General features: G+C 43.2%; 1 protein-coding gene across 5 annotated transcripts in view; it reads right to left on the bottom strand.

Annotated features, from left to right (window-relative positions):
- The window catches only part of PLEKHM3 (pleckstrin homology domain containing M3), an 86,398-nt gene that overhangs the window by 42,630 nt on the left and 15,776 nt on the right, over nt 1-27,992 (bottom strand). For all 5 annotated transcript variants that reach the window (XM_085066194.1, XM_085066196.1, XM_085066195.1 and 2 more), the window contains 3 exons: nt 22,387-23,248; nt 15,077-16,012; nt 3,136-3,281 (listed from right to left, as the gene is read on the bottom strand). In XM_085066194.1, the coding sequence (XP_084922320.1) occupies nt 3,136-3,281; nt 15,077-16,012; nt 22,387-22,990 (1,686 nt within the window). In that variant the 5' untranslated portion in view covers nt 22,991-23,248. The remainder of the gene's footprint in view (nt 1-3,135; nt 3,282-15,076; nt 16,013-22,386; nt 23,249-27,992) is intronic.

Genomic DNA, 27,992 nt, shown 5'->3' with positions numbered 1-27,992 from the left:
TATTTCCATGATTCCCTAGGAGGCTTGTGAATGCTTGGCACAGGGACTAGCTCCTCCCACCAGGAGGACCAGGTGCTCAGTGATGCCTTTGTCTATCTCCTTTCTTTAAGGCTCTGTTGAAGTGATGGACTCCTCATCCCCCCGTCCTGCTGTCTTGGGAACTGGAGGGTGGCTCCTGTCTGGATACTACACCCACACCTGTACCCTGAGTTGGGCATCTCTCCTGAGGCGTTAAGAGCACAGAAACAAAGAGATGCCACAACTGAGGTCCCCTGAGTGACTCATACGTGTGCACTATGGTGACAAAGTATTACTGTGGAGCACTGGTGCTCCATGGTCTGAATGCTGCCTTTGAGGAGAGAGGGGCAAAGCAAACCTTTCTCTCTCCTTGCCAACACAACACACCCATAGAGTGCTGCTTGCAGGAAAAGTGGCTTTCCCCAGCATCACTGGCTGACAGGTAGGTGTCAGTTCACTCTGTATGGCTGACGCAGGCACACACATTTGTAAAACATTAACTCACACTGCCAAACACAGCAATGTTACAAGAGGCTGAAACACAGTCTTAAAATGGGAAAGGTCGGGCAGCAATAGTAATTCAATATTTTAGTATACATCCTAGCATACTCATAGACCCTCAGTTTTACTGGGCAGACAAACAATCCTATTAAATCAGCCATGAGGAGCGAGAAGATGCAAGGTACAATAGTGTTTTAGCTTTAAATGTCATACAAGGATGGATGCTAACATTTCCAGGCCTTTCTCTCATAGAGCCCGCAAACCTACAGTTCAAAATTCAATTCACCAGAAGTCAGCTTCTCTTGAAGCCTTCTGGCACAGGGAGTTAATTTCCTACTGTGTTTGTCTGGCATTTTGTGCAGGCTGAAAGCCACCTGAACCAAACCGCAATACTTAGTGGGCTTTGCGTGCAAACAAGGAAACACTTCGCCTAAACAAGAGGAAGAAAGGGTGTTCACTAGACTGCTTCTTTTCTTTTCCCTTCACACAAACACATGAAAAACACAAATATGAAAACAGTAGGAGACACGGGGGAAAAAGGGAACCTGGGGACTGAGTTGCTGCTTTGGTTCTGACAGAAGAAACATGTCTAAGTGCCAAGTCCTTTCAAAGAGCTTCAATTGCAGCCAAGAGGATTTCTCTTTTCCTACCCACATGCTATCAGATGTTAAATGCATTGCTGTTTTTCAAAATCCTGGGTATGGGAAGTGACAGCTCTAGAGATTTTTATTGTTTCTGCTTTCATGATCTGTCTTGCCTAAAGCAGACAAGAACCTCTTCATTTCCAAATTTTGCTTAATTGATCAAACAGTTTATTTTACTGCTCTGCTCAGATGTTGAGTGCATTAAACATAAAATGAGAAATGTGCCTAGGTACACTGTAAAAGCTCATGTCCTACAGTACCCTTTGGTGCCTGCTTTGCCAGAAAGAGATGGGACAAACCCCAGAAACCCCTGTGGAGGTGGGGAAAAGGTGGCAGTGGAAGGAAGTGCAGGTTTGCAAACTCCTCATTCAATTTTTCTTCCAATTTAAGGATTGACAGACACATTTCAGACTGCATAAAACAAAGAAACTTTTGAATACTGGAGCTCTCTTTGAGTTCTGACCATCAAATGTGGTATGTGCTTATTTCCTGCAGGACCTCTGGAGTGTGCAGCCAGAAGCAGCCAGGAGTGCAGCAAGTGCCCCAGTGCAGAAGTTCCACTTTCAGGCCGTGTTGTGCTACCTGCAAGGGGCAGGGCAATGAGTTTATCTTCATTTTGGGATGCTGCTGCACAGTTTTGTGTGGGCACACTGCCCAATTATGGGAGGTGAAATGCTGCCAAATTAAGTGATTTTACTTTAAAAATAAGCCAAAAGAAAATTACTACCGAGATCATCTCAAGGAAGTGAGACAAGATACCTGTCTTATGCTGCAGGTTTAGGAACCAACCCAGTTAATTTTCTGGGCAATATTACTGACAGCTTAATACGTGGTCTTTGCCTTACCATCCACTAGCCCCATATCAGGTCTACCTATACTACCATGCATAAGCAAGTTTAGTCCTTGGTAAAAGCATTCAAAGAAAGAACTTTTAAATATTCCTGACTTCTAGGCATGGGAGGGCTTTTTGTCTCCACACATAGGAGCTTTGCAACTTTGAAGAATCTTACATTTCACGGCACAAGGCTATAATTTTCCTGATGGCAGGCTCTGGCTACCTTTTAATAATCTCCCCGTCTGACAAATTTTCTTCAAGAGACCTGCTTTTCCTCTAATAGGGCATTTACTGGTTATTTTTTCCTTTTCAAATAGCACATAATAATAATATTCGCAGACACAAAACATCAAACAACCTCTCCTAACAGTGGCTGCTAGGTCTGAAGCCCTGGCATGGTCTGGATTCCTTATGAGTTTGTTATTCTTTCAGCATATACTGCCTGAGATGGCAAAACAACACTGTTACTGTGTTTGCCGGTATAATGCTTTGAGGCATGTAATCAGTGCCCCTATCTAGCAACCAGCCACCAAGGCAGCAGCAAATAGCAGATTAGAAAAGTTTTAGAAAAGCTCTTGTGTGGCAAGTGAGCAACTGCAGAGTTTTCTCTTTATGTTACTTTCGTCTGTCTGGTTCAATCAAGTGCTACAGCAATGTCCTTCTAGTGTCCTCAAAATGTTCATGCCAAGAGACAGGACATACTGGGCCTCACAAATATTGCATTTGGTAAGCCAGTTTCCTATGGGCATTTCCACAGTTTAGCATCCATCACTAAGCAGTGCCAATCCTTAGTCCCTGCTGCTCATGAAACAGGTACTCCTCAAGGGCCCAGTAACTGCATGGATTAGGGCTAAAACAGAGTTTGCAGTGTGCTACCTCTCCCTGTCTCTTGAACAATCACATAAACTATGATGGAAGAGAGGAGCATGGCTGCTCCTGTGGAGGAACACCTTAGGGCTAGCAAGGAAAACTGTGATGAAAATACGTCTTGTTGAGAGAGCATGGCTCATTCTGACAAGAGGGACAAAGAAGACAGTATTAGCAGTCAATGCCTGCAACCTTCGGGCTGTCGCAATGTCTGTGTTGCTATCAGCAATTCAGTTCACTTGCTAGCAATCCAACCTGCAGGCAGATTACCTTGTATTTGGAAGTGTCCCAGTTATGAACCAGCCGTGCAGGGATGAGGAAGCTGTCATCCACATGGCAGGTGCTGCAGTAGTACCATCCACTGTAGCTGCACACCTTGGCTTTCCCATTGGACAAACCTATGGAGCGCTGACAGCCTAGAGAAAAGAGGGTGGGAAAAGTCTGGGTTTGTACATTAAACCAGAGATACACATTTAGGATTGAGTCAGAAAGTTATTCCTCCATCTGAGACCCTTTTAATATTTTATTTATTTTACCAAAGAGACACTTCTCATTCCATAAGAAATAGAGAAATAAATATCAGTATTCTTGGACTAGCACTGAAAAAGCACACACTAACTTGGGCATCTGTGACAAAGAGCTCAGACAGCAGTGAAACGATACTTAGCACTTCTCAAGAAACAAAGGCAGAAGACTTACTTGTGAGACACTGGGCATTTAAAAGCCATGGCCATCTGAAAACCATGGTCTGGAGCTTAGACAGACCACAGAAGTAGTGTATGCTTGCTCCAGAGAGCTCCCATTTCCCCCACAACAGAATGGGCCAGCATTGCCTGCCTGCAGGAGTGCAAGCCAGCTTCCACTGACAGCCAGAAGGGATGCTGACTTGGCAGGTAGGATTCAGCCACAGAATTAGCACACCCAAGGCAAGCCACAGTCAGATCATGAATAATAACTGAGCAGCAGTCACACTGAGAATGAGTAGTTCTTGACTAGCAGTAGTGACACAGCCCAGTTTCCAGCAGGGTTTCTCTTTTCCCTTACGATTGCATTACTCTGTGTCCTACAAGGTCTGAGGTCTGCCTGACGCTTTTTTCACAGCTAGATCCCTTGCCTCTTCCCATGCCCTCTTGTGTGGATTCCCTGGGGTAAAACAATGTATTCAAAAGCTGCTGCTTTAGTTGGGAAGAACTAATGCAGAGTTCTCCTTCACCAGACCACCTGTTTTCACAAAACACATAAAAACTCAATGTACTTGATACCTCTGTCTTTCAATAGTGACTAAAACAAGCCAAAAGGTTCATATAATATTAGAGTGCATGGCTGAAGACAGACAGCACAGTCACATTAAACAACCTGTTCAGGAAGTGAGGCTAAAAATGTTTGGGTAAGATAGATCAAGATGTCTGTGGTTGTTAACACCACCTGTTTGACACACCACACGTGACGGTATTTCTGCTTTTCCTTCAAATGCTGGTGTCCCCACATGACATTTACAGCTTCAGCCACAGCACCAGAGGTCTACTCTACCATGTGCTGTATGCTCAGATGGTCTCTGCTGCAGCTGGTTAGAAATGAGTAGCAGAATCCTTGTACATCACTGCAAAACATCACTTGTTTACTGCAAAAACATTGGTTAAACAGAGTTTTTCAGGTAGAAGTCAAGTGATCAATTGCTTTTGCCAATACAACTAATTTTGTTTAGTGAAATTATGTGACTTCTCCCCAAATATTATGACAGTAAACTATTATCACTGTAGAAATAATTTTTGTATGGTAAATATTAGCAGTGCTTTTTGCAAAGCAGTATATTTGAGGCAGAAAAAAAGCAGGTATCCTTTTTATAAGGGCAAAGTAAATTCAAGTAATTCAGCAGTATGTCACCAAAAAAATGACCTACAACTGTTGCTTGGGATCAGAACTCGGAAACCAACAACTTCATCTTTCCCTCAGTGCAAAGCATGCATTTTCCTGTCTTTTCTCTCATGTTCTTTCCTCTTTCAAATAAAAGCAATTTTCTCAGTGGTCATTTGAAGGTTTCCATGCAGTCCTGCTCCACACTATGATGTTATGAAGGGAGTCAGCTGGCACACTGAGTAGTAAGCCCTGTATCAGTGCTATGTAGTACATACAGAATTTTAACCTTTTTTTTCAGTTTTTTACATGCATTTATACATAAAGGTGAAGTTTTAGAGCAATTTATGAGACATGAAATACCAGTCCTGTTTGTCTGACATGATATTCATCTGACTAGCAGCCCTGGAAGATGCTTGAAGAAGATACTCACACTGTTGCTAAGGAGCCCATGTTTTTAAAAGCACAACAGAGGTAAATCTTTCCCCGCTGTAAAAGAAACAGAGAAGCATACCCACTCCTCTCCTCATGGAGCAAGATGAAATCTAAGAAAGAGGGCATTCCCCTTTCCCAAACTAAATGGGAACAAGACCTCAGTTTATGTTAGCCATACCTCAGTACAGCATGTTCTTCTGTGCCAGCCTTGCTAAAAGAAGTGAAGAGTCTGTACCATTCTCCTTACTAGAAAAGCACTGAGTATCTGTACATAGCTCCAACTTGAGCTTTCATCACACAGAGCCAACTCACCTCAGATGAAACAGAGGCTACCAAATGTCATGTATTTTCTATCTCAGTATGTTTGGACTGGTTGACAAAGCACTAGTGGTAAAGCTGTGTCTGAATGCAAGTAATCTCCCAACTCAGTGTCACTGAAACCTCATAAATATTCTCCACTAGCCAACAGTTACTTGTCTGGGGATGAGGATGGGACAGGACACACTGACTTCATCTAACTAGCACTGTGCATCCCCTGCCACTCCACTGGCTGCTACTTTGTCTTAATGCCCTAACTCCTATCTGTTAGACTGAAGGTAAGAATAAGCTAAAGTACAATTTGAACTGCCAAAATTCTAAATTAAAACATTTGCAGTTGAGAACTCACCATTTTAAGGCCTAATTTCTTGCAGTCTCCTTGAGCCAGAAACTCATTCCAGTCCATGGAGAGTTTTCTCAGGAGAAGACTGACAAAGCACAGAAATGCTGGGGCGCTTCTCTCCTCTTCCCTGTGTTCAGCCCGTAAGAACTGAAATTCTCTGGGGTGAGGAGAGTCTCAGCAAGCAATCTTGCGTGCCCTTTATCTTCAGGAAGGGTGGTTTTATGAAGAGGAGGAAGAAGGAGAAAAAATTCCTACCCAAGCAGCAGGCATTGCTTTCTCCCTTGTTACAACCCTTTCCTGAGCCCACATTTGTTTCCTTTTTCTCTTTACACCCTCAGGTGTATATAATGCAGTGTTTTTCGTTCCTCTTCACACCCTCAGGTAAACATGTTCTGCAAAGCCACATAACAGTTGTATGGCTGGAGTTTGTTATATGATAATGTGGTGCTGGCATCCACCTTACATTTTCCCCTACTTTACAAGCTTTGCTGTTTGAAAATCACCATCTTTTCCATTCCTCTCTGTTGTGATTCATAATGATGGCTATTTCTACAACCCTTTCAAATCAAGTTATCAAAGCACTGATTTTCTTTGATGTTATGCAGTTCAAAGTGATGTAGTGTGACAAACATATATCCGTGGCATAGGCCACTTATGCTACTTTGTTTTTTTAAGATGGAAAAAATAGATCAAGAATGAGAGAGAAAGAAGAGGAAGAAGGAATAGCCATTGGCTTAATCACCCTGGAAATCCTGTACCTGGGCATTCAGGTACATACACTTGCCATCATTTTTATCAGAAGCAAAGCCAGTAGTAATTCCTGGCTTTAAACTCTGGAGCACCTCTCCCAGAAGGACAATCAGATGTAGCTGACCACCTCAGAGTTCAATTAACACAATTCAACAAATAGTTTAGGGTTTGGGAAGGGACCATGTTTGCAGAGAAAACACACACTTGCCTATACAACTAGGGAAAGCATCTTGCACAGGATGGAACAAAAAACCATCACAACTTTCACCAAACCTCTCTCACCTATTCCTAATGCTCACACAGAATATTATCTATATAATATCTGTATAAAGGTCTGGCAAACCATGAGCCTAATGCAAAGAGAATACCACAGTGCTAGCACCTAAAATCACCCCTACCTAAAGAATGTTATAGAGCAAGCTACAGAGGGAAGAAGTGTAGCTGTAAGGTACACTGTTAGCAAAGTGAGGGAAGGAGACATACCAAACCTTTCATCATGGAAAATACAACAAAACAGCCTTGGAATCAAGGAAAGAAAATAGGGGTTAGAAAAAATAGCAGTGAGAAAGTGCTGTTGGGTACAGATGAATCTCAACAATATGTCTGTGAGCAGAGCAGGGGTATCAACATCAAGAGGCTCATGTCCAAGTGCAAAGACTTCAGAAAAAAAGAAGTACAGAAAGTGAGGCTAAAAAGTTGTAACAAAACTCTCTCCTTGATTTAAGATGGAGGTCTAGTATGGAGGAGGAATCCAAGACACCTGAACACAATTCATCTTCTGTGAAGCACAGAAAACACCACTTTCAGGTTGCTGCATACGCTTGTGGTCAAGGAAGACACACACAACTACCCTTTTTATCCAGATACCTTTCTCTTTAATCTTTTAGCAAGAAAGGACTGGAGTAGCTCCACAGTGAAGCAGAGAAAGTGGAAGACCAAATTAGAATCAAGTGCACAACTGTTTTCCTTATTCAATCAAGTGCCTTGCTTGGTATCAGGAAAAGCAAGTCCCTTGTGATTGTGTGCCATAATTAAATCTGTGACAGATTATCTTAGAAGCTAATTCATTTAGAAACAACATACAATGTGAAGAAAAGAAAATGAACCACAGACTTCAAAAGGCTTTCAGCTTGATAAAGCCATAAAGCAGACTAAGCAGAAGGAGCACGACAACAAATTTTCAGTGTTAGATCAGACATTCAACATTGCTCTATCAGCTCAGCACAAACAGAAATAAAGTGAGAATTACTTCAGTTGCTTGCTTTTATTTCTGTGCATCTACATACCACCATGGAAAAACTCAAATTCACAAGGAAGACACACTAACAATCCAGCTTAATTCTCTCTTATGCCTACCAAGGGTTAAATTTGCATTACACTTTGTCCTTTGCCTACCATTACTTTCCAAAGCAATTTTATTTCAAAGAAACAATTAAAAACTTATAGACCTCCAAGCAAAGTCTGACACTACTCACCTTGCCTACATTTTTGTGAGCTTCTTATGAACTTTCAAAAAAGACAATGAAACCTGAACAGATTAAAGTAAAGAAAAAATCTGCATTGAAACCATGAGGGTTTGACCCCATCAAGTTACAAGTACCTAAGCAACATATAAAACCCATGTTATGTCAGCAATCCCACTTTAATTATAAACTAGGTCAGCTTCTCCAGAAATAAGGAAGGGTTCACGCATCCCCAGCTGACTCCAAGGGATGGCCCAACTGTTCCAAGTCAATGGAAACTTGACTATCAGCTATAGCTCAGGAGTAAGTGCTAAATAACAGACTTTCCATCTTCCTCAGCACCATTTGAAGATACAATGCACAGGACTGTCTTTCCTGTCTCACACATTCCAGCTCAGCTGACTTAGCCTGCCAGTGTATGCTTGACAGCTCTGGGCTGGGGAGACTGTTCACTCCAGACATGACCCATCCCACCCTACTGGAGATATCTCAAAGGCACACTGCCTCAGAGCAGCTCTCCGAGGCACATGAGATGAATCCTTCCCTAGGCACTCAACCTTTCTTCTAATCAGCAAAGATTGGATCGGTGTAGACATCCAATATTTAGACAGCTGGGGGTAGGTGAAGTAACACCCTTTATGTCAGTCATGCTGAACACAGAGCTGTGACTTTCTCTAAGATGATCAAGAAAAAAAAATCCCAAGTTGGAAACAAGTCAGGTGTTACAGCACAACATTCTTCATGTCTGTATTGTACTTGTCCTTTGTAGAAGACAGCATACAGGCATGCTGCAGCTTACACATCTAAATTCTGCCTTCCCAGTAAAGCTAATAGTAGTTAAGCCTGTAAATATAACACCAAAATTTAAAAGTCAAAGTGTAAGCTTGCATTTCACATATATAAGTCAAGAGTAACATTTCATCAATAAATGAGAATGAAAAATCCTAGCTGTGTCAAATGACAAGCAACAAAGCTATACATTTGGAAACTAGTTTTTTATGTGCTTGGATTTCCCCACTTGAGTTTCATCAGAAGATAGGTTCTTTTACCTTTAGTATCAAATTCTAAGAAGTGGCAAAATTATATTTTTCCCAGAGAATATGCTCTGACAAAATTACAAACAGATTTGAAGACATGCTTTACACATAACCTATTGTTTATGACTCTTAACACATGGCCAGTTTGCATTCTAGTATTGCACATTTTCAAATCCTTTCCCTGCATTCCCAGGACAACAGTGCTGAGGAATAATACCATACACCTCAAACTAATCTGGTATACTTTTCTCCCATGCCCTTATAGGATTATTGTCTGCAATATCTGGTGTTTTGCTGAGACTCTGAAGTGCTGTCTGAAAGAAGGGAGTGGGAGCTACCATGGAATGACTTATTGGCAGGATTCAGTAATTCACAAGCTCTTTAGTCAGGAATGGGAACTGAACACATTCTCTGGGCCAGCTCTTGCGGTCCGCCTGCCAGCTAGAAGTAAGGAGATAATGTGAGCATAATTAATAATGGCATTCCCATTCGTACAGTCGATTACATTCATGCTTGGTTCATATACTGAGAAGGCAGACCAGAGAACAGAGCAAAGAGCAGGCCAGCCATTTGTGTGACCACAACAAACACTGGTGCCAGCAGCCTCAGCTGCAGACAGGCCTCTTAGCAAAATGAGTCTCTACTTAACCCACTTTTCATTTCCACTGTGGAGTGAGTTTGAAGACCACTTACCCCTGCAGGACTCACTCATTTACTTACACAAGCAAAAAAGCAGCAAAAGCTGGCTTGACTGATTAAAAAGATGCTAGCCCAACAAATAAAGCTGTCTCTTGTACACAAGTCATGAAGAACCTCTGGGTTCTCCAGAGAAGAACTGTGGGGATGGTTTATAAGTGTTGGAACTTTTCAGATCTGAAAAATACTTCCTGTTGTCCAGATGTAACTTTTTCATCTCAACAAAGGTGAGACTTGGACATTTAGACTCCCAGGTTTTGGCATTCTTTTCTTTGAACTCTATGCCAAAAGATCCCTCAGGACTAGTTTCACACAATAAATGGACCACAAAAATCCCCAGGCAACCAAGAGCTCTTTGGGGGCAGTACAACTCACACTCACCCACAAGCCAGCAAGAAACAAGGCATAGCCAAGAACAAATAGCCTATGCTTACAGTAGAGACATGTTCACACCCAGCAGAACCAAGCTCACAACACTACAATAAATTAGCAGAAGAACATACTGAAAACCTGCAGAGTTCTTGGCAGGTGCAGATTTAGAGCAATGGGGTCACCTATCCCCATACAGGCAGCAAAGGCTCCCTTCAAGCCTGTCAGGAGGAACACGTACATTTATCAGCCAAGACAGCTGTATCTACAGTTCCTCTTGCAGGGCTGAGACAAAGAAGTCACTTAATCACCAGTCAATTGCAAAGTGCACATGAGGGTACAGAATAAGTACTGAAATGATCAAGTACTTATTCTAAACTGCAATTCCAGGCACCAGCATGCCATCTCCAAACTGAATCCCATGAAGGAGAATCTCACTCTGTGAAGGCGCCAGCTAAATTCCAGGAGGGTGAAGGACCCAACTTCTACCAGCTTAGACAAAGCTGACTGTTTTCACTGTCACTTCCTCTAGTCACACCATCCTAAAACTGGACTGAAGAACTCACCTTATCAATGAAGATTAAATGGTCTCTGTGATCATAACTGATCACCGATAAATAGGTTTAATCAGCTCAAGCATGGGGTATCTTCCAATTCTTTTCCCAAACGAGCTGACACATGGCAAAGAACTGTGGCCCAGCAATCTTGTGTTTTGAAACATGTAGGTCAACTGCAAAAAAAATGCTCCCTGCTACACAAATTCCAGTCATCCTTGTTTGGAAACACTACCCCCCCACCCTCCCAAGTCAGTGACCTTTTCCAAATACTGACTTAGACCATGTTTTTTTCTTTTCAGCTGGTTTAGAAATACCACTGTTAGCAGTGGAAGTTTTACTTCTAAATGAATAGAAACAGGGGCTGACAGTCACATACAAGACTAGAAGAATAAAGTCTAAAGTGAAGATAACTTAAACAATAAAACCTTTACAGTGCAAAACATTCCTAGGAGATTTTACAGAGTCTCAAATACAGGGAAGGTAAAAAGCTGCTGAAGCCTTGAAAGAAAGAGATCAATTGAAATGAAACCAAGCACAAAACAAATAGAGCACTTGGAAAAAGCACAATCCTAAAAGCCCTGGACAGGTGAGAACAATGGTTACTTGGGACTTAAATGTGACAAGAGTGCTGAAAACCTTCCGAAGGACCTTATGGTATTTTATTATTGTGCTGCATTTTCTAGGATTTATCCTCTAGCATTTTTATTTCAGTGACATGATACAAATAACTTTTGGGTGTAATGATGGTTTACAAAGCACTGGCTAAATTCAAGGATGCTTCTCAACTATCTGTATTTGAGAAGTTTCACCTATAAGGCTTTTTCAGAAGTTGAACAAAGTTGACATCACACCTGACTATTTCGTTTTGCTTTGGTTTTAAATCACACTGGCTTGCAAGCTATTAGGAAATACTTTCTTTTCATTGAGTGGGGAGAAAAACGGAACTTTACTTTTACTGCAGAAGGGCCTGATTCCAGATCAATGGGGTGAGCTGGAGCAGGGGTTGCATGAGCTGGGTATGTTGCACTGGGCCATCCCCCAGCTACACGCGTTATCACGGCACTACGTGCGGAATGATTCCTTGAAAGACAACTCTCCACCTGCTGCTTCGTTTGACAGGGCTGCAAGCTCAGGAAATAGCACATTTACTAACCTTGGCTTCTCTGCACCTAGTGTTCAGCTCAGCCAGCCAAGTCATTGAAGCCCTAATAGCAGCATTTATCGTTTTGGCAAGTGAGGAGACATGGAGAAAGCAGGGAGGAAAAGAGAGAAGGCAATCAAGAAGAGGAGCAAGGAAAGCCTCACAGACTTTGCGAATGAGGTGCAGAGCACATTTTCCAGACGGCAGAAATTCCCACATCCATTAGAATTTGCTGTTTAAGTAACGAGAGTTCCTGGCAGACACAACTGACATCTCTAGAAAAAATGTTGTTTTAATAAAGGACGGGGAAAGAAAATAAAAGGTGAAACAGAAGAGAGACATGAAAAGAACAGGAGCTATGCAAAACCAGGAGGCAATGGCAAAGGCCATACGTCTTCCCAATCTATGGAAAAATGATGCCACATGACAAAGAAATAATGATAGTGAAGGGCTCCTTATAGACCTTCAGGAGAGCTCCTCCAGGAGAAATGCCTACCTTTCCCCAGAAGCCTTTCTCTAAGCCAAAAATATAACTAATGGCTGCAAAAGTAAAAGCATTTATAAACCCCCTACCTCTCCACTGGTAATCGGTGGCCTGTTCATTGATTTTTTCAAATTACAACAAATAATGCCCTGCCCTCTGCAGTAAAACAGAGTTAGAAATGCGGGGAAAAGCTTTTGTATCTGCTGATTAGGCAAAGGCAACTTTTTTCACACTGCCCTTCTGACTCCAATGTATCAACAGTTTGTCCTCCCTGCCCCAGGACTACATGTGACACCAGTGCCCTGGCTTATATCTCGAGTTGAAAAGTGCTAGTCAAACTCCAAGATAAACCTGTCAATAGCGAGGCACAGACATCCACATTCTTCCCTACCTGCTTGTGAATATCAGCTGTTTGTCTGGGAGCAATTCCTTGAAAAGCTTTTACTGAGGCAGAAAAGGAAAAGGGAGATGCAGAGAGCATTTCAAACAGAAAGAAAAAAAAAAAAAAAAAAAAAAAGAGAAACAGGGAGGGGAGCCCCACAAAGACTGCAAAGAGAAAATAAATTTTAAAAAGCCTGTCCCCATCAGGTCCTCCCAGCAACCTTCTTTATCTGAGGTTCATTGTCAATCAATTAGCCAAGGCAGCAGGGGTCTGTAGGAAGGGGGGTAGCTCGAGAGACAATGGTCTGCCCTGTTGTATTACTATTTAATCATTTTTCCTAAATAAATAAAGCAGCCCTGAGGTGCTGTCATGTCAAGGGAATTTATAACAAAAAAACCCTTCATTTTTCATTGGTCATTACTTTTCCTTCCCTCCCACCCCTGCATGACCAGAGAGGGTTATTACTGTAGCCTTAAGTTCCATCTTTGTGTTGCTTGCCTTTGATTCCCACTCGGACCTTGCCACTTTCTGGCACTAATTTGTCAGGCTGAACAAAGGAGGGATTTGTACCTCCTGTAAGGTCTCAATTAGGAAAGGCTTCTGCTGTATTATGTGCCATTGGGACAGGACACAAAGACGGTAATTACAGGAATTTGCACTAAATGGCTGAAGAATTCACAGCAAAACTTTTCTTCCTCCCCCTCCTCATCTTTCTCCAAGCTCACCCCTCCCAGCAGCCCTGGGGAAAACCGCTCTCAATGCCTGCAAGCTGTAATTACCACCAGCAGGCCCCTCCGATTAAACAGCAGCCCATGCCCAGAACGGCACAACCTGCCCGCAGGGAGCAAGGAACAAGGAGAGAGGCTTAGCTTGCCCGTGTGCCTCCTCAGCACAAACTTTTTGAGCCAAACAAGTTTCCCCAGTTATAACTAAAACAATTTTTTTCTTGGCACCATGATAACAGCTCCAAGTTCCAAGGGTCTAAGAGTCTCAGGAAGTGGCAAAGGATCTGCTCCTACAGTAAGTGGTGTGAATCCCCATCCTCGGGGCAGAGAATCCCAGTGACCGGCTTCCCACAGACCCTCCACAACTCACATTTCTCTGCATGAGAGCGTTTGTTGTTTGGCAGACTAAAAGGAGACCACAGGAGCATTGGGAATGCCTCAGGTTTACCAGAAAAAGACATCATGCAACCCGAGTCAGAGCACCTTATTTTTGCAGGGAATACATGAGTGAGTACAGTTTAATCATTCCATGTTTGGCAGAGGGAATCCATCCTTTCCCAGAGAAAAGTCTGCTCCCATACTACATAAAACAAGACTAAAACCTGTTTCACACTGGACACATGTATTTTGTTGCCATCCCATGGCCTGATCCTATTTTAGAGGAGGTCATTGAAAATACCCACTTGGAACTCTACTGAACCTCAGTCAGAGAATGAACCAAAATATAAAACAAATTACATCAAGTCATACAAATGTGACCAAGAACAGACCTGAATTCAGGCAGAAGCCCACATACTGTGAATTAATACAGTATCATTAACTGCAATGATGCCAACCTTCATGATGTTCCAGCTGTCAGGTGGGTGCCATGTACTGTGGAGAGATGAGTGGGAACATGACCTGCAGGTGACTACACCCACAGTCAATTTTGAGGGCAGTCCAGTACTTCTAGGGCCCAGGTCTCTCCTGGAATGGATTCAGGCCAGCCAGCAAGTCCTGGACCCACACAGATACTCCCCAGAGTCATGTGCACTTCCAGAGCAATATGAGAACTCCACACCAAAAGCAGCACAGGGAGGAGGCAGGACTATCACAGCTCCCATAAGACAAGAGAAAAACTCTCCAAAAGAGTTGTTTCTGGTTGAGCTGACAAGTTCTAGTAAGTGTAACTATAGCAAGTCAGAGGCTATAGTTTAGTCAAGTTTGCTCCACACAGGTGCCCTTGCTAAAGTAAAATGACAATGAACTGCATTCACACAGGTCCTCTCTATTTTCACTTCATTCCTGAACTGGATAAAATCATGATCTGCCTAGTTCTAGAGTCAGACACCAAGTAAATTCAAACCCCTTTGATTCTGGACCGCTTTAGAGTGTCCTGAATCAAGAAAACAGCTCAGCCACTCTGTAGGGCAGCCCTGGCCCATGTAGTGCTGTATGTGCAGGATCTAATGTTTCAGCACTGCACATCAAAAGCAGACAAACGTCTGAGTATCCTATAGGTTTTTCTCCACATTTTACAGAGAGAGAGGCTAACTACAGCCACAGTGAGAGGCAGGGAACAGCTGTGCTGCTAAAACACAGAGACACACACACTCTTTCAAGTGATTTTCTTTTCCTGCAGGAGTGTAGGTGCAGATGCTGCAACCTGGTTGCTTACCTGCACACTTGAAGCTTTGAACTGTGAGCCCTCTCTCTAGGGACAGTGTGGTCAGGATGCTCAGGAAGCTGGTGGTCACTGACTGGCGCTTGGTCTTTCTAAGATCATTTCTAAAGGCCCGATCTCCAGGTTTGTTCCTAAGTGTGACCTGTGGGTTTTGAGTTAAACTTCGAGTAGCATTGGCTGCTGCTTTCAGTGCCTCCATCCACTCCTGGGCCCTCAGACGGGTCTCTGCGCGCAGGCGCAGAACGTCTTGGGGAAAGATGACCTGAAAGCAAGAGTCACAGCCATCCTGAGTATCTGTCTGGACCGACAGGCACACATCGACATTGTAGCTCAGCAGGGGATCTTCATCAAGCCTACCAGGCTGGAATGCCATGAGATAAGATCTGTTCAAGACAAAAGTAAATGCCTTCCAGTTATTCTGGACAGTTAACCTGTAAAGAGTCCCTGATTTGAGGATATTTTGGTACTCTTTAGTATTTTCAGTCAAATTCATGGATAGGAAGAGCTCCATAGGCTTCTCTAATAATCCATTGGTTTGAGAATGGTCACTGTTATTTTCAGGCTTTGGCACATTCTCCAGTTTCTCCTGCTGTCTCGTGAAAGCAGGCACAGAAGCTCGCACGGCTTCCCAAAGTTTCTGTCCCCAGTCCAAAGTCTCCCACGAGGACTCTGCCTTCAGCTGTAGCTGTGAGCTGTCTGACAGGACAGTGTCCACCACCTTAGTTTCAATGCCACCAGTAACAGTGACCCTTTGAAAACGCATGAGTGGATACATGGTGGGAAGAGTCTGGTTGCCACTGCTGTCCAAGCAATACAGGTACAGTTTGTACTGGGAGAGCTCAGCGTAACATGTTTGCCAGTAGCTGTCATTGTCTCTTCTAACTTCTAAGTATCCCTTCTTCAGAAGATTTGGGAACACTGTCTTGTGTTCTGGAGGAAACAAAAAGAGAATGTTATGATTAATTTTTTTTAATTGTCTCAAATCACCACATCATTCTGGCTTCTACCCATACACAGCATATCTGAGGATAGGATAACAGAGAGACTCATCATCTAACAATCAGTTTTGCTGATTTATGAGAATCAGGCTCAGAAATAGCAGACATGACCAAAAATGAAAAGCAAGAGGCTGCCCAGAGAGATTCAAACACATACACCTGAGTGCCTCAGCATTTCAGATGCTTCAGAGCAGACTTTTCACAAACCCCAGTCCAAGGCAAAGCTGAGGGGAATCGTCTTCATCCCCAGAAAACCAACCATACACAAGTCACTCCAGGCACTAAAGTGACACAAATTTAAAAGGAATTATCTAAAACATTTCTGAGTTTTAAAAAACGTTTCCATGCAAAATGTGTTTCAATCTGATTTGCGCCACTTCAGCCACCACGGGCAAGTAACCTTTTTCACCTTGGGCTAGACACGTGGCTCTGTGCAATTTCTGTTGGTTCCTGTATAAATTCAGAGGCATTCACTGTTACACTGTAATACTAACTGTTACAATTGGCATCCCAAAACAACCCAGGCCTGAGGAACAAACTCATACTCCCATTTAGGTTCTACTTCACCTTTCCAGTAAGGTTACCTATGATGGGTCTTGTCTTACAAACAGTGACAGATTTAACAAACAGAGGTAAAGGTTTCTGCCTCCGACTGTCCATCTCCCTTGGAGTCTGCTATTCCTGGCACAAGAGCAAGGTAGCCACTTGGAAACAGCTCCTCATCCACTGCCCAGCATAATTAGGTCACAAAAAAAATCAGCATCAACTGACCTTAACACACAGCATTACAAGGGCTGTTCTGCTCGAGATTTCTGCCCTGGGGCTGACAGCCTTTGACACAGGGATAGCTGGAGGCACAAAACATTTTCAGCATCTCAGCTTAACCAGTAACTACTCATGTTACCAGGCCACCTCTAACAAGGTTTAGACATGACTTCTGAGTATACTGAGGATGTCTTCAACACAGAGCTAAGAGAGCAGAAATATCTAAACAGGATGAAGCTTTGTGGCTAGCACAGGCTTTTCCCATGAGAATTCTTCTTGTGTTTTATAAATAAAGTTTGGATGTTATTGGAACAGTGTCCCAGAACTTGGATGGTGCAGGCCTGGCCAATCAGGCCTAGGGGAAGGCTTCTGACTGACCAATCTGGGTGACTTTTGAAAACTCTATATATATGATGAAATCAAAACAATAAAGGTCATTCCTTCTTGCCACTGAGAACTGGTGCTTTCATTACTCTGCTAGCTGCTCAACAGCGACAAAGCTTGGCAAAAAACCAGCCTAGTATGGAAACTACAATCCCCATCTGTACTGGGCTTCTCAGTTAATATGGCCCAGATTGCTGGCCGAACTGCTCTCACCATTGCCGACTAAGGGTGGCTGTCTATCCTCCTGGACCACAAGGAGAGTCAGGGACTCTTAAGTATTTGAGGAACTTAGTTACTGTCCAGGGGCTTCTGATACCAACTGGTGCAACCTTGGGCTGTAACCTTCATCCTAAGAAGATGCTCCTGCCTTTAGCTGAAAGTATTCCTGCAGCTAATTCTCAGTTTTCTCTATGGGCAGGAGGAAGAATCAGAATATCAGCAGTGTAAAAGTTTTTGCCAGCTCTTCAGCAAAGACCAACTTTTAAGGATTTATAAGGATTAAGTAGACAAACTCCAGTTAAACTTAATGAACATACCTGAAAATTAATTGTTTGATGTACTTAATGTCAGTATGTAAATCTCATGTGGGTTAAAAATGGGGGAAGGATGGTAGCTTGCAGGCACACTAACGAAAAGGAGGTGCTTAGGTTTCACCTTCACAGCTCAGCCTCAGCTTCCCCATTCACCCACATATTCAGAATGGAGCCTGCTTTTAACACCATGCTCAAAGCACTCCATCTACAAAGATCTCCTGCAGATATGGCTAAAACCATAACAACAATTTAAAAATTGTTACTTTGGCACGAGGTCTAAAAAGGTCAGTATAACTATACCTTGCATATCAATAAACTACTCGAGAGTATTTCAGCTAAATATGAAAACTGAAAGCCTAATCTATAACCCAGAATGGTAGAGAAAAAGCACACTTTGATAGCCCAAATGGATAGATATGCACACACATGGACACACTAAAATAGAACCAATTTTGTTCACCGTACATCTCTGGCCCTGACATTCATTAGTATTTCTGCGCTAACTCAAAAGCCATTAATTTCTCTGAAACCCACACTAATCCCTTTGTAGTGCAGATAATGGACAGCCATTCTAGAGTCATCTTCCCTTTCTATTAATCCAATCAGGGAGGCAGCGCTTCTGCAGCTCCAACTGCAATCTCTCTCGCTTCCATCAAGTACAGATGACAGTTCAAGCTTCTCCGTAATAAGACAACTCATAACCTTCCCCCAGCCACCCCTCCTTCATCTGCACACAGGTTTGCTTTCTTTTGTTGAGTTAGAGAAAGGCTATCTCTCCCTGTCTTTCACAGAGGCACCCCCCTCTCCCCTCCTTCACCCCACTCCTTCCCTTCAAGCTCTGTGAAATTGGCTCCAATGGCTCTTGCTCAAACTGGGACAGAACCAGCAGCCACCTTGATTAACATTCAAATGCCTCTTATTGGTTAGGTCAGGGCAATAGATGCTGGCAGAGACAGGTTGAATCCATATGCTACACATACACACACACCTTACATCTCTGCTCCTTTATCTCTTCCACATGCAGTGTGCCAGATAATACCTTTTTACTCTGAGAGCAAATGGTACCATCTCTCTATCCACCTTCCAAACAGAAACTGCATCTCTTTTCCTCCTTATGGAGACAGGCAAGAGTAAATTGAAGAAGAGTAAAAATAAAGGAAATAATCACAGTAAATGGCCCACATCTGAGCCATTTTGAGTTATAATTTCAAGGAAAGAAGTGGAAGAAGGCAGAGGAAAACAAAGAGAGACTCAGCAGCTGGGGACAGAGTAATATCCTCCTCAGCATCTCTCCTCTCCCTTAGAAAATGCCCACTTGCCCCAGCTAGGAACTCCTCACATAGCACTGAAACCACGACAGGCTAGCACCCACCTACCACTCGCCACACTTGGGGGCAGCTGGTGCAGGCAGCACCCTGGAGAGAGACCAAATGTTGTATCAGCATGTCCAGACAATACATGCTCTGGAACAACTGATTGTACTTGCAGCTCAGCAGGCATGGCAGGAAAACTTACTCAATTTTCCACCACTGAAGCATTTCTGACAACATTAATACCAAGGAACTTGGAAAAGAGCAGAAGCAGAGATGCCTGGTGAGTGAAGAGTTTGTGTCTTGAGGGGCTACTCCTCTCTGAATTCACTAATGCTTAGTAAGTAATGACTCTAAGTTACAGAGTTTTTGTCAATAGTTCTCCTCTCTGATTTTTATAAAACTGAGCAGACATGTTTGGGACCTAAAATGCTCTCAAACTGGGTTGGGTTAGTCACCTTCTTGGTGGGATTTGCCAGACTGGGGACAAACTGTGCCTCAGATCCACAATGTCCACTATCTTCCTACTTAAAAATAGAGTCTTTTCTTCCCACCTATTTTCCCACCTGGGTCTATAGATTTGTATCTTTCAGTTTGTCAGGGTGCAGGTGCTCAATGCAGTGACAGCTCTAGAGTTCCCTAAGCTCACAGGCACAGCAGGCAAAGAAAACAGCTACCTGGAAAAAGTACTACAGCACCCACATTGTCAGGAGTGGCTGTGTTTGAATGATAACATCCACACCACCATCAAGTTACCTGCTGTGTTTGTAACACTGTTTTAAAGATCCAAAACAGCTTTCACTGTATACTACAAAAGCAGTATTCTCACTTTGTTTGCCAGGCCACATGCCCAGAAACACAAGAGCCTGCCTTGAATTTGCTTACAACTTCTGTCTTTGCTAGCTCCACTTCCCGCTTGTGCCCCATAGCACAAACAGGGTTTATTTCCAGCACATGAGCTAGAAATAAACATTTCTACCAGCAGGCCTACGAAGATACTGCCCCAAAAGGCACAGCTTCTTTTCACATCCTTTTCTTTCTCAGCACATGGAAAGGATCCAGTGTCATTTTATTCGTATTACAGTTTAGTGGTAGAATTGGCAGTGCTGGGTTAATGGAGTAGATAATCTTAAAGAACTTTTCCAACCTAAATGATTCTGTAAAAAAGCAAGCAGCAGGAACAGATAAGCCCATAGTAATGGGTATACTATGAAGGCGAGGAAAAAAATAGTGAAGAGTTAAGCTATGCAGTAACTGGGACAGCTTTGGAGGACTGGGAGACCTCTGCAGGCTCCAGAGGGAAGTCCTTTACCGCAGTGAGGACTGACAGGAGTTGCTGAAGCTCCTCTCAGTATCTCATAACATTCATTTAATTTGGATTAAAACCCTGAAAAGGGATGTCTCCAAAGGCTGCAGCCCCTATGACCCCTTCAACCAATGCACCAAGTTTTATCCAACCTCAAAATATGTTCTTCAGTCTTTTCTGGAGAATAACTACAGATAGGAGAATCGCCACAGATACATGTCTGCAAAACCTACTTTCTTGCTTTTGTGCTTCTCTTTTCAGCTCTGCTCACAGTAGCAGCAAACTCTTTGTAAGGCTCTCTTGTAAACACAGAGAGAAGAAATAGCATGGCTACCTTGTAAAATCTGCACAACAGCTGAACAGAACGGGTAGAGGAAACAGGTTAAAAAGTTATATTTTCAGAGCACAGAAGCCCTCCTTCCTCACAGAAGGTACCCCTGCCTTCAAACAGTCCACACAGAAAGACTCTTGGAGGACACAGCAAGCACTGATAACTTTGAGAAGCGGGTCCATGTGATTTAACAACATGAAGTGCTAGGTGCTGCACCTGCATAACCAGGTAACTCCTGGTATCAGAACAAGCTGGGAAATGAACAGATCAAGAGGAGCCCTGCCACGAAGGACTCAGGGGTGCTGGTGGAAGTGAGGCTGGACATGAGCTGGCAATGTGCACCCACAGCCCAGAAAGCCAAATGTGTCCTGGGCTGCATGCAAGCACTGTAGGCAGCAGAGCGAGGGAGGGGATTCTGCTCGCCATTCCACTCTGGTGAGATCCCACCTGGAGTGCTGCATCTAGCTCAGGGGTCCCCAGCCCAAGAAAAACATGGACCTGTTGGAGCAGTCCAGAGGAGACCAAGTTGATTAGACGGACATAGTATCTCTCCTATGAGGAAAAGCTAAGAGAATTAGGACTGTTTAGCCTGGACAAGAGAGGCTTCAGGGTAACCTCACATGTTATATATATTTATACATGCACACATCTCCTCAAATACAAACACTTAGGCACGTGCTTTTCATGCTCCAATATAGCTGACTTACCTGGAAAACCCAAAACAAAAAAGTTTGTTTTAAGCCTAAACAGGCCACCTATTCATAACTGGAGTCAATCCACCATATGCATAGATGCACACTTTCACAATCTCTTGATTTTTCATTAAGCCCTACCTTTATTTAAATTATAAAAATCATCATGGCACTAGCTGCTTTTATTCTCCCTAAGTGCCCAGTCCACTTCTGGCATCTACAAAATAAGTTGTGGAGAGGGAGACACTGGGTCAGTGTTTCCAAAGCCCTGAGCAGAACCTCTTACAGTGCAGTGCTAGGGAAAGGAAAAGGAAGATGTATCACTTGCTGAAACACCACTTCATATGGCTCACTGGAGACGCCTGCCTCAATCTGATAACAACACTTCCTGTACCCCACACAAAGCTGGCAGGGATGCCTTAATATTGACAAGCACAAATTGAGTGCTTGAGTTTCTGTTAATTGTTTATGGACTAAACAGTCAGCATTACTTAAAGTAAGAGAGCAGAGATCTCAGACCTCACAGTAAAGCTCTGTATGGCCTCTTTTTAATGGCTGCTCTTTCACTTTATGAAAACTGCTTTTGTTTGGATTTGCCATTCTCCCAATAGCTTTAGCATTCAAAGCTCTTTTTAAAGTTTGGCATAAATAGTTAAGGAAATTATCAGAAATACATAGCAAATAAATTTTTTCCTGAGTCAATCTGAATAAGATAGAAGCAAAAAGTAAAACAGGCTTAGTTTTTTACACCATGAAAAGAAGTCAAGATTAGTTTAAGAAATGGTCCTTAGGCAGGCAAACAGACACAGCCACATCAAAAACAACAGAGCTATACTGATTTCTGTCCTTTTAAGAGTTACCTCACAGTTGGGCTTTGGGTGTTTTGTTTGTGTTTTTTAACATCCAATTCCTCTTTCAAGACAAATATTAAAACCAAATAGGAAACTCCTCATATAAATAGAAACAATAAAGCACCAGCACAAACCTGTGTTTCCTTGGATGTCCTCTCCCTTGGTTAATGCCAGGTAGGAGAGCAGAGCACAGTTATTGTCCTGACCAGGTGCAGGTGGCTGCTGCAGGGAGGTGCCTGTGAAGACCACTCTCCAGTTTACATGGCTGATATCAGAGCGTGACCTGTTGTGTCCTGGTTTGAATATGGAGGCTTCCTCATTCTGCACCAGGATGTCATTCACTGAGCGAGGTCTATCTCTCCTTCGCTGGCAGATCTTGAAGATATTAAAAGTTGTGGTCTCCCCTTCCCCTGCCCAAGCAAGGTTGTCAGGAGCTGTTCTCCTCTGCACCATGTGTTGGTCTTTGGCAGGGAATGCTGTCTGAGCTTTGGTTTCCAAGAGGCCATTTTTGCAGTGATCCCAGATGAGGCTACTTTTGGCTAAGGAGGCAACATTCCTCAGGTTCCTGCTCTCTGTTATCTGATCAAATACCTCATGCCCAACCAGTTCAGGGACCTCCTGTACACCATACACCTCAGAGGGCTGCACAATCTTTTCAAGCTTAGTATCAAAACTATTGAAAAAGTCTTCAGTCACTTCCAAGGCAGGGCTAATGTCATCCACTTCAAGAGCCTCCATATCCTTTGCTGCCAGTGGGCTCAGGGTGTTGCGATGCGTTAGGAAGACACCGCATCAATATCGACAGAAAGACCTGCTTCACATCTGTCCTTGGCACACCATTAACTTAGAGGTGGTGGGCAAATACAGTCACCAACCCCAACCCATAGTGGTAGAAGTAATCAAATCAATTTGTCTTCAGAGGGAAGACCTAACACTCACTGAGATCAAGTGGGCTATGGTCCCTGTATGACACAAGTTCATAGTGATGAAGAGTACCTGTAAAGCAAAGCAAAACATCACATCAGTAAGAGTCTCTTCCCAGATAAGTACATTTAATCACATCACTCCTTTCACAGTCATAGTCTAACCTTCTGTTCCAATTGGCACCAATATTACTGTGTATGAAGAAACCCTTTGTGGTTTCTGTTGTTCACTCTGTATGAACTCCGTGTATAATCACTTCTTGAACTGAAACTTGCAGAGAGCAGGATGGGGCACCAGATGACAGGAAACCAAAGCGTGACCATTTATTAACCAGAAAGCTGCATTGAGAGGCAGCCACCTAGGGAATGCTTCATACAGTTTCCCTTATGGCTCTAAGAAAATGTTGACAAAAGACAGGGTTGTAAAATAGGCCAACTAGCCTCAAATAGTTTGCCTTTTTGTCTTAGATTGCTTGAACTCCCAATTTTATGGAGACCAACATGAGTTTTACAGCAGCTACTTTGCCTGCCCATCTGCATGAACAGAACTGTGATATTTGCCAAATAAATCAATGCTATGAGGCCACTGCAGAGCACTGCACATAGTTTCTTTCTAGAATATCACTGTGAACCTAAGTGAAGCCGTGCAGCAACCTAAGCCCTAGAGAGACAATGCATCCTACCAGCAACAAAATATACCATATCCTTCATCGTTGCAAATCTGCTGATCTTCACTTCTAAACTGTTGACTAACTGGGCAAAACATAAAGCCAGCAAGGAGCTTTAAGGCTGGAACTATTGAAAAGCTGTATTGACCACCTGAGCTTACACCTGCAAGGAGGAAGGAAGGGGAGTTTCTACTCCCTGTGGTGCAATAAGGGGAATATCCCATTGCTGACTTCTGTCACACCAAGTCTGCTGCTGCCTAACTTCTCACTCTTGAAGCTCCATTACCAGTGCTGCCATGCTGAAGGAAAATGCACAGTAGGTATGTTTAAATGGGGGTAACCTGTCAAATGTCTGCAAGTTCTTGGGACCTGGAGATTGGGCATTTGTACTGGCAGGAGAACAGCCCTCACATCTCAGACAAATTGCAGCAGTCAGAGCCTGTACATGCAGAGCAACTTAAAGTCAGAGTTTTGAACACACCAGCTCAAATCCTAGAAGTAGCAAAGCTACATTAGCTCAGAGCTCTGCCTAGATTAATACACTCTTAACAAAACTAATTAGCCTGGGCTGGGCTGATAATTAGTGTCTCATTAGCTTGTGAATGTTGCTGAAGTGCTACCAGGACCCATGAAGACTTACACTTAGCAGGAAAAAACATCTATTAAACAGCATCAAAAGCAGATAATACTTCTATTTAAGGTGGTGGGTTTTTAATCCAGAACAGTCTATTAGCCTAACCTCTATTAGGAAAGCTGCTTAAATAGGCACCCTTTCCTACAGCAAGCCAGAGGGAGAGAGGAAGGTGTCCAGCAGACCCCCAAGAAGGTGGCACAGAATTCTGTAGCACAAGCCAATCCCCTCCACAGTCCCCCTGTGGCTTCCTCCCACCCCTGCTTCAGTTGTAGCCAGCCATGGCTCAGTTGTGCTCAAAAGCAGCAGCTCACCCTCCCTCCTAACAGATCTACAGTTCAGACTATGAACTCCACAAAGACACTTCAAGTAGATAACTTTCAAAAGCAAAAACTAATCACATACACAACTCTGGAACATCAAGCCTTTAGTGTGAGATCTTTCTCCCCTTAACTCTTTGCAAGGATTCATTTTGCTAGTCTCATAGTGAACTAGGGTAGGATCAGCTTCAGTAAGTGAACATAGACTAAGACACTGAAGGTAGAGACAAAACCACAACCAGAGGGCTGAACAAAACAGACCTGGAGTTATTTCAAATCAGAACAGTATGGGAGCAGACTCTTTGCAAAGCTGTGCAACTGTGCCAGTTTACAACAGTGGGAAATTAAGTCACCTTGGGCACATCTGCATCATCAGCTTAATGCAGCATGGAGTTCACTCTTGAAGCTCATTCCTGCCAGCAACCCCAGAACAGTGTTCTGCTCCCTGGTACCACAGAGTCTGGGAGCTCAAGGAACAGCCTTAGGGACATAATGTGGTGCAACCTATCCACTCATTCTACATCCTTCTGTGGCATATTTTTAAAGCAAGAATGGTATTTTGAAGTTGCAGACTGGAACAAGCATTCACTTGAACAAAACCAGCACTAACATAACCACAGGCCTGCAGTGAAGACTACAGCCTGGTCCATTCAAAGAAGCTGCCCCATTGGGATTGGCAGAGAATGCAGCCTTGCAAGCCTTGCACTCCCTCACACAACTGGAGTGGCAATCACTCCAGAAGGGCTTGTGACATTGCCACTGCAGCATTCCAGTCACAGCAGATATACTGCTGCTCTGTTCCTTATTTTAAAACACTAGAAAGGGTGGAAAGCAAGGGGAAAAATTGACACTTACATTTAACAAGTTCATTTATAAATGCCGGAGGCTTCAGGTGGCTGAACGTTTCCCTAGATCCTGTGAGACTGGAACTGTCCAGTGTCACCCAGCCAAATGTGGTGATGCCAAACTACAAACTGACCTCATATCCAGTAGGATGCTGAATCACATGGTGATGAGAAGATGACAGGCCCCTGCATCACATGGTTCACAACCTGCAGCATTTATGCCTTCCAAACTAGTCTATTTGCCCTGCTCAATAAAGATGTGAAAGGTGACATCAGTGGTGGTGAACTCATCCTTTCCTACATCACCAAGAGCTGGGCCAGTAATTCCCACTAGCGCTGGGATCCTGCAATTACGTATCCTCCATAAACCCTGTTAGGCACTTTCTGACAGTGGCACTGAACAAAAATTTAATTCAGATGTCTGCATGGATTTGGTGCCAAACAAAAGCAAACTCTGACATGGCAGCAAACAGTTCCATTAGAATCTCCTACAGGAGGGAAAGCAGTAAAAATCACTTCATATGAAGGGAAAAAAAGGGAAACAATGGGATAAGTTAAACTTCTTTTAAGTTACTGTAAGATGTATTGCCTTATATATTATTTCTTGAGACACCTTAGATTTTCCAAAGATATTCATTCTAAGGCAGTGAATATGAGAGGAAGAAAGAAGCAGCTGCCCAAACTATTAAAGGCTGATGAAGCTATGGGCAACTATAAGCCTGGATTTGTGCTCATCCAGGCCCCTGGGAACAAGTCTGACTGAAAAAAGGATGAAGCATGCTGCACTGTACTGAGCAAAAACTGCTGGACACAGGGATTGCAGCAGCTGAAAAACAGTTCTCTGTATGTCTGCCCAGCATGAACATACAGCAATCAGATAATTAATGTGCACTTACAACATGAGTAAAGTCTTTACTATCACAGGTTTACAGTAGCCCCATTACTCACATGGCTGAGGTAAACAGCAAGGATTACTGGTCATAGCACACGAGACACTGAAGTTCAGTTTAGTAAAGATTACCTCCCTTGGAGAAGCCACATGGCTTAAATTAGGTGACAGCACGGTGTGATGGCAGAGAAAAATCATGAATGACAAATGCCAAGGAACATACTCTGGAAAAGATCATTTAATTTCCTGATTTGTTTTCTGGATCCTCATGGGTTATTGGAAAATATCCAAGCATGGCATGGCAAAATTTAAAAAGCGCAGAAAATGTAAGGCTAGAAAGTAATCTTGCAGGTGATACGTGCCACCACAACAGACACCCATCGTGTAGCCCCAGCTCACACACGACATTCAGGACTGTTCAGTCAAGCTCTGGCAGGAGGGAAAGCCAGACCCAGGATGTGCTTAGGAACCAGTGACTGAAGAGATCCAGTAGGTTCACAAATCCATACAGGAAGTGTATATATAAAAGAAACACCTTTCAGTTGGGTTTTCTAAGGAAACAGTTTGTGCCACCATCCTGCCTATTGGCCAGTTATTCTCCTTCTCTCTTTTTTGAACTGTGTAGGTAATTTCCACTAGATGTGACAAAGCAGTAGTGCAGATCTTAAACTGCTGTTCAATACTGGACAGGAAACAAGTCCAAAGTCACCCTGCTACTAACAGAGTAGCAAGCAAAGTTCAGTCCCTTGTCCTCTCTAGGAAGCCAATTTCACCACATAGGTCCCTCCAAATTAGCCACGGCACAAGTGGTTAATGTGAGATGGATCTGAAAACACTGTGAAGCAAAGGAGGAAAGCAGGAAGGAAGAACAGGAGACATCACACAACTTGGTAAGTGATCTTTTTGATTTTGGTGCTTAGAGTACTTCCTACCTCTATCCCAGGTAATAGAGATGTGTAACACAAGAACTGATACACAACAGATAAACAGAGACTTCCCTTTTTCTCTGGTATTTGGAGAGAGAATTAGAAAGGAATAATCAATGATGTTCATGAGGAAATGCATAAATTACAGGAGCTCTCACTCAGTAAAAGGTAGAAAAAGACAGGTAATATTAAAAGTCCCTCAAGTTTCATTAATTCTTAATGACCCTTGGACTCAAATTCCTGGCAAAGATTTGGGTTTCTGAGAATTTTATCTTAAGAGCACAAAAGGAGTTTTTTACAAGCTACCTGTATGCAAACAGAGAGCAGGGGTGCCTCAGGCACTGGGGAGTTTGCCCTATCCCCTTCTCAACACAATGGAACCTGCTGTGGGAACCAGCTCTGCTTATCTCACACAGCATTACAAGTGTGGGCTAAAACTCCAATGCCAAGAAGGAAAACAGAGATTCTTTTAGTTGGGTAACAATTGGGTAGCTGAGCAAATTCAAGCTTCCTTGGGGACATTTATTTCTGTTATGCC

The sequence above is a fragment of the Lichenostomus cassidix genome, chromosome 7 (assembly GCF_008360975.1).
Source record: "Lichenostomus cassidix isolate B80296 chromosome 7, HeHo_3.0, whole genome shotgun sequence".
Lineage (NCBI taxonomy): Eukaryota > Metazoa > Chordata > Aves > Passeriformes > Meliphagidae > Lichenostomus > Lichenostomus cassidix.
Note: the sequence above shows the minus strand (reverse complement) of the source record. Positions and strands in the feature narration are given on the sequence as shown.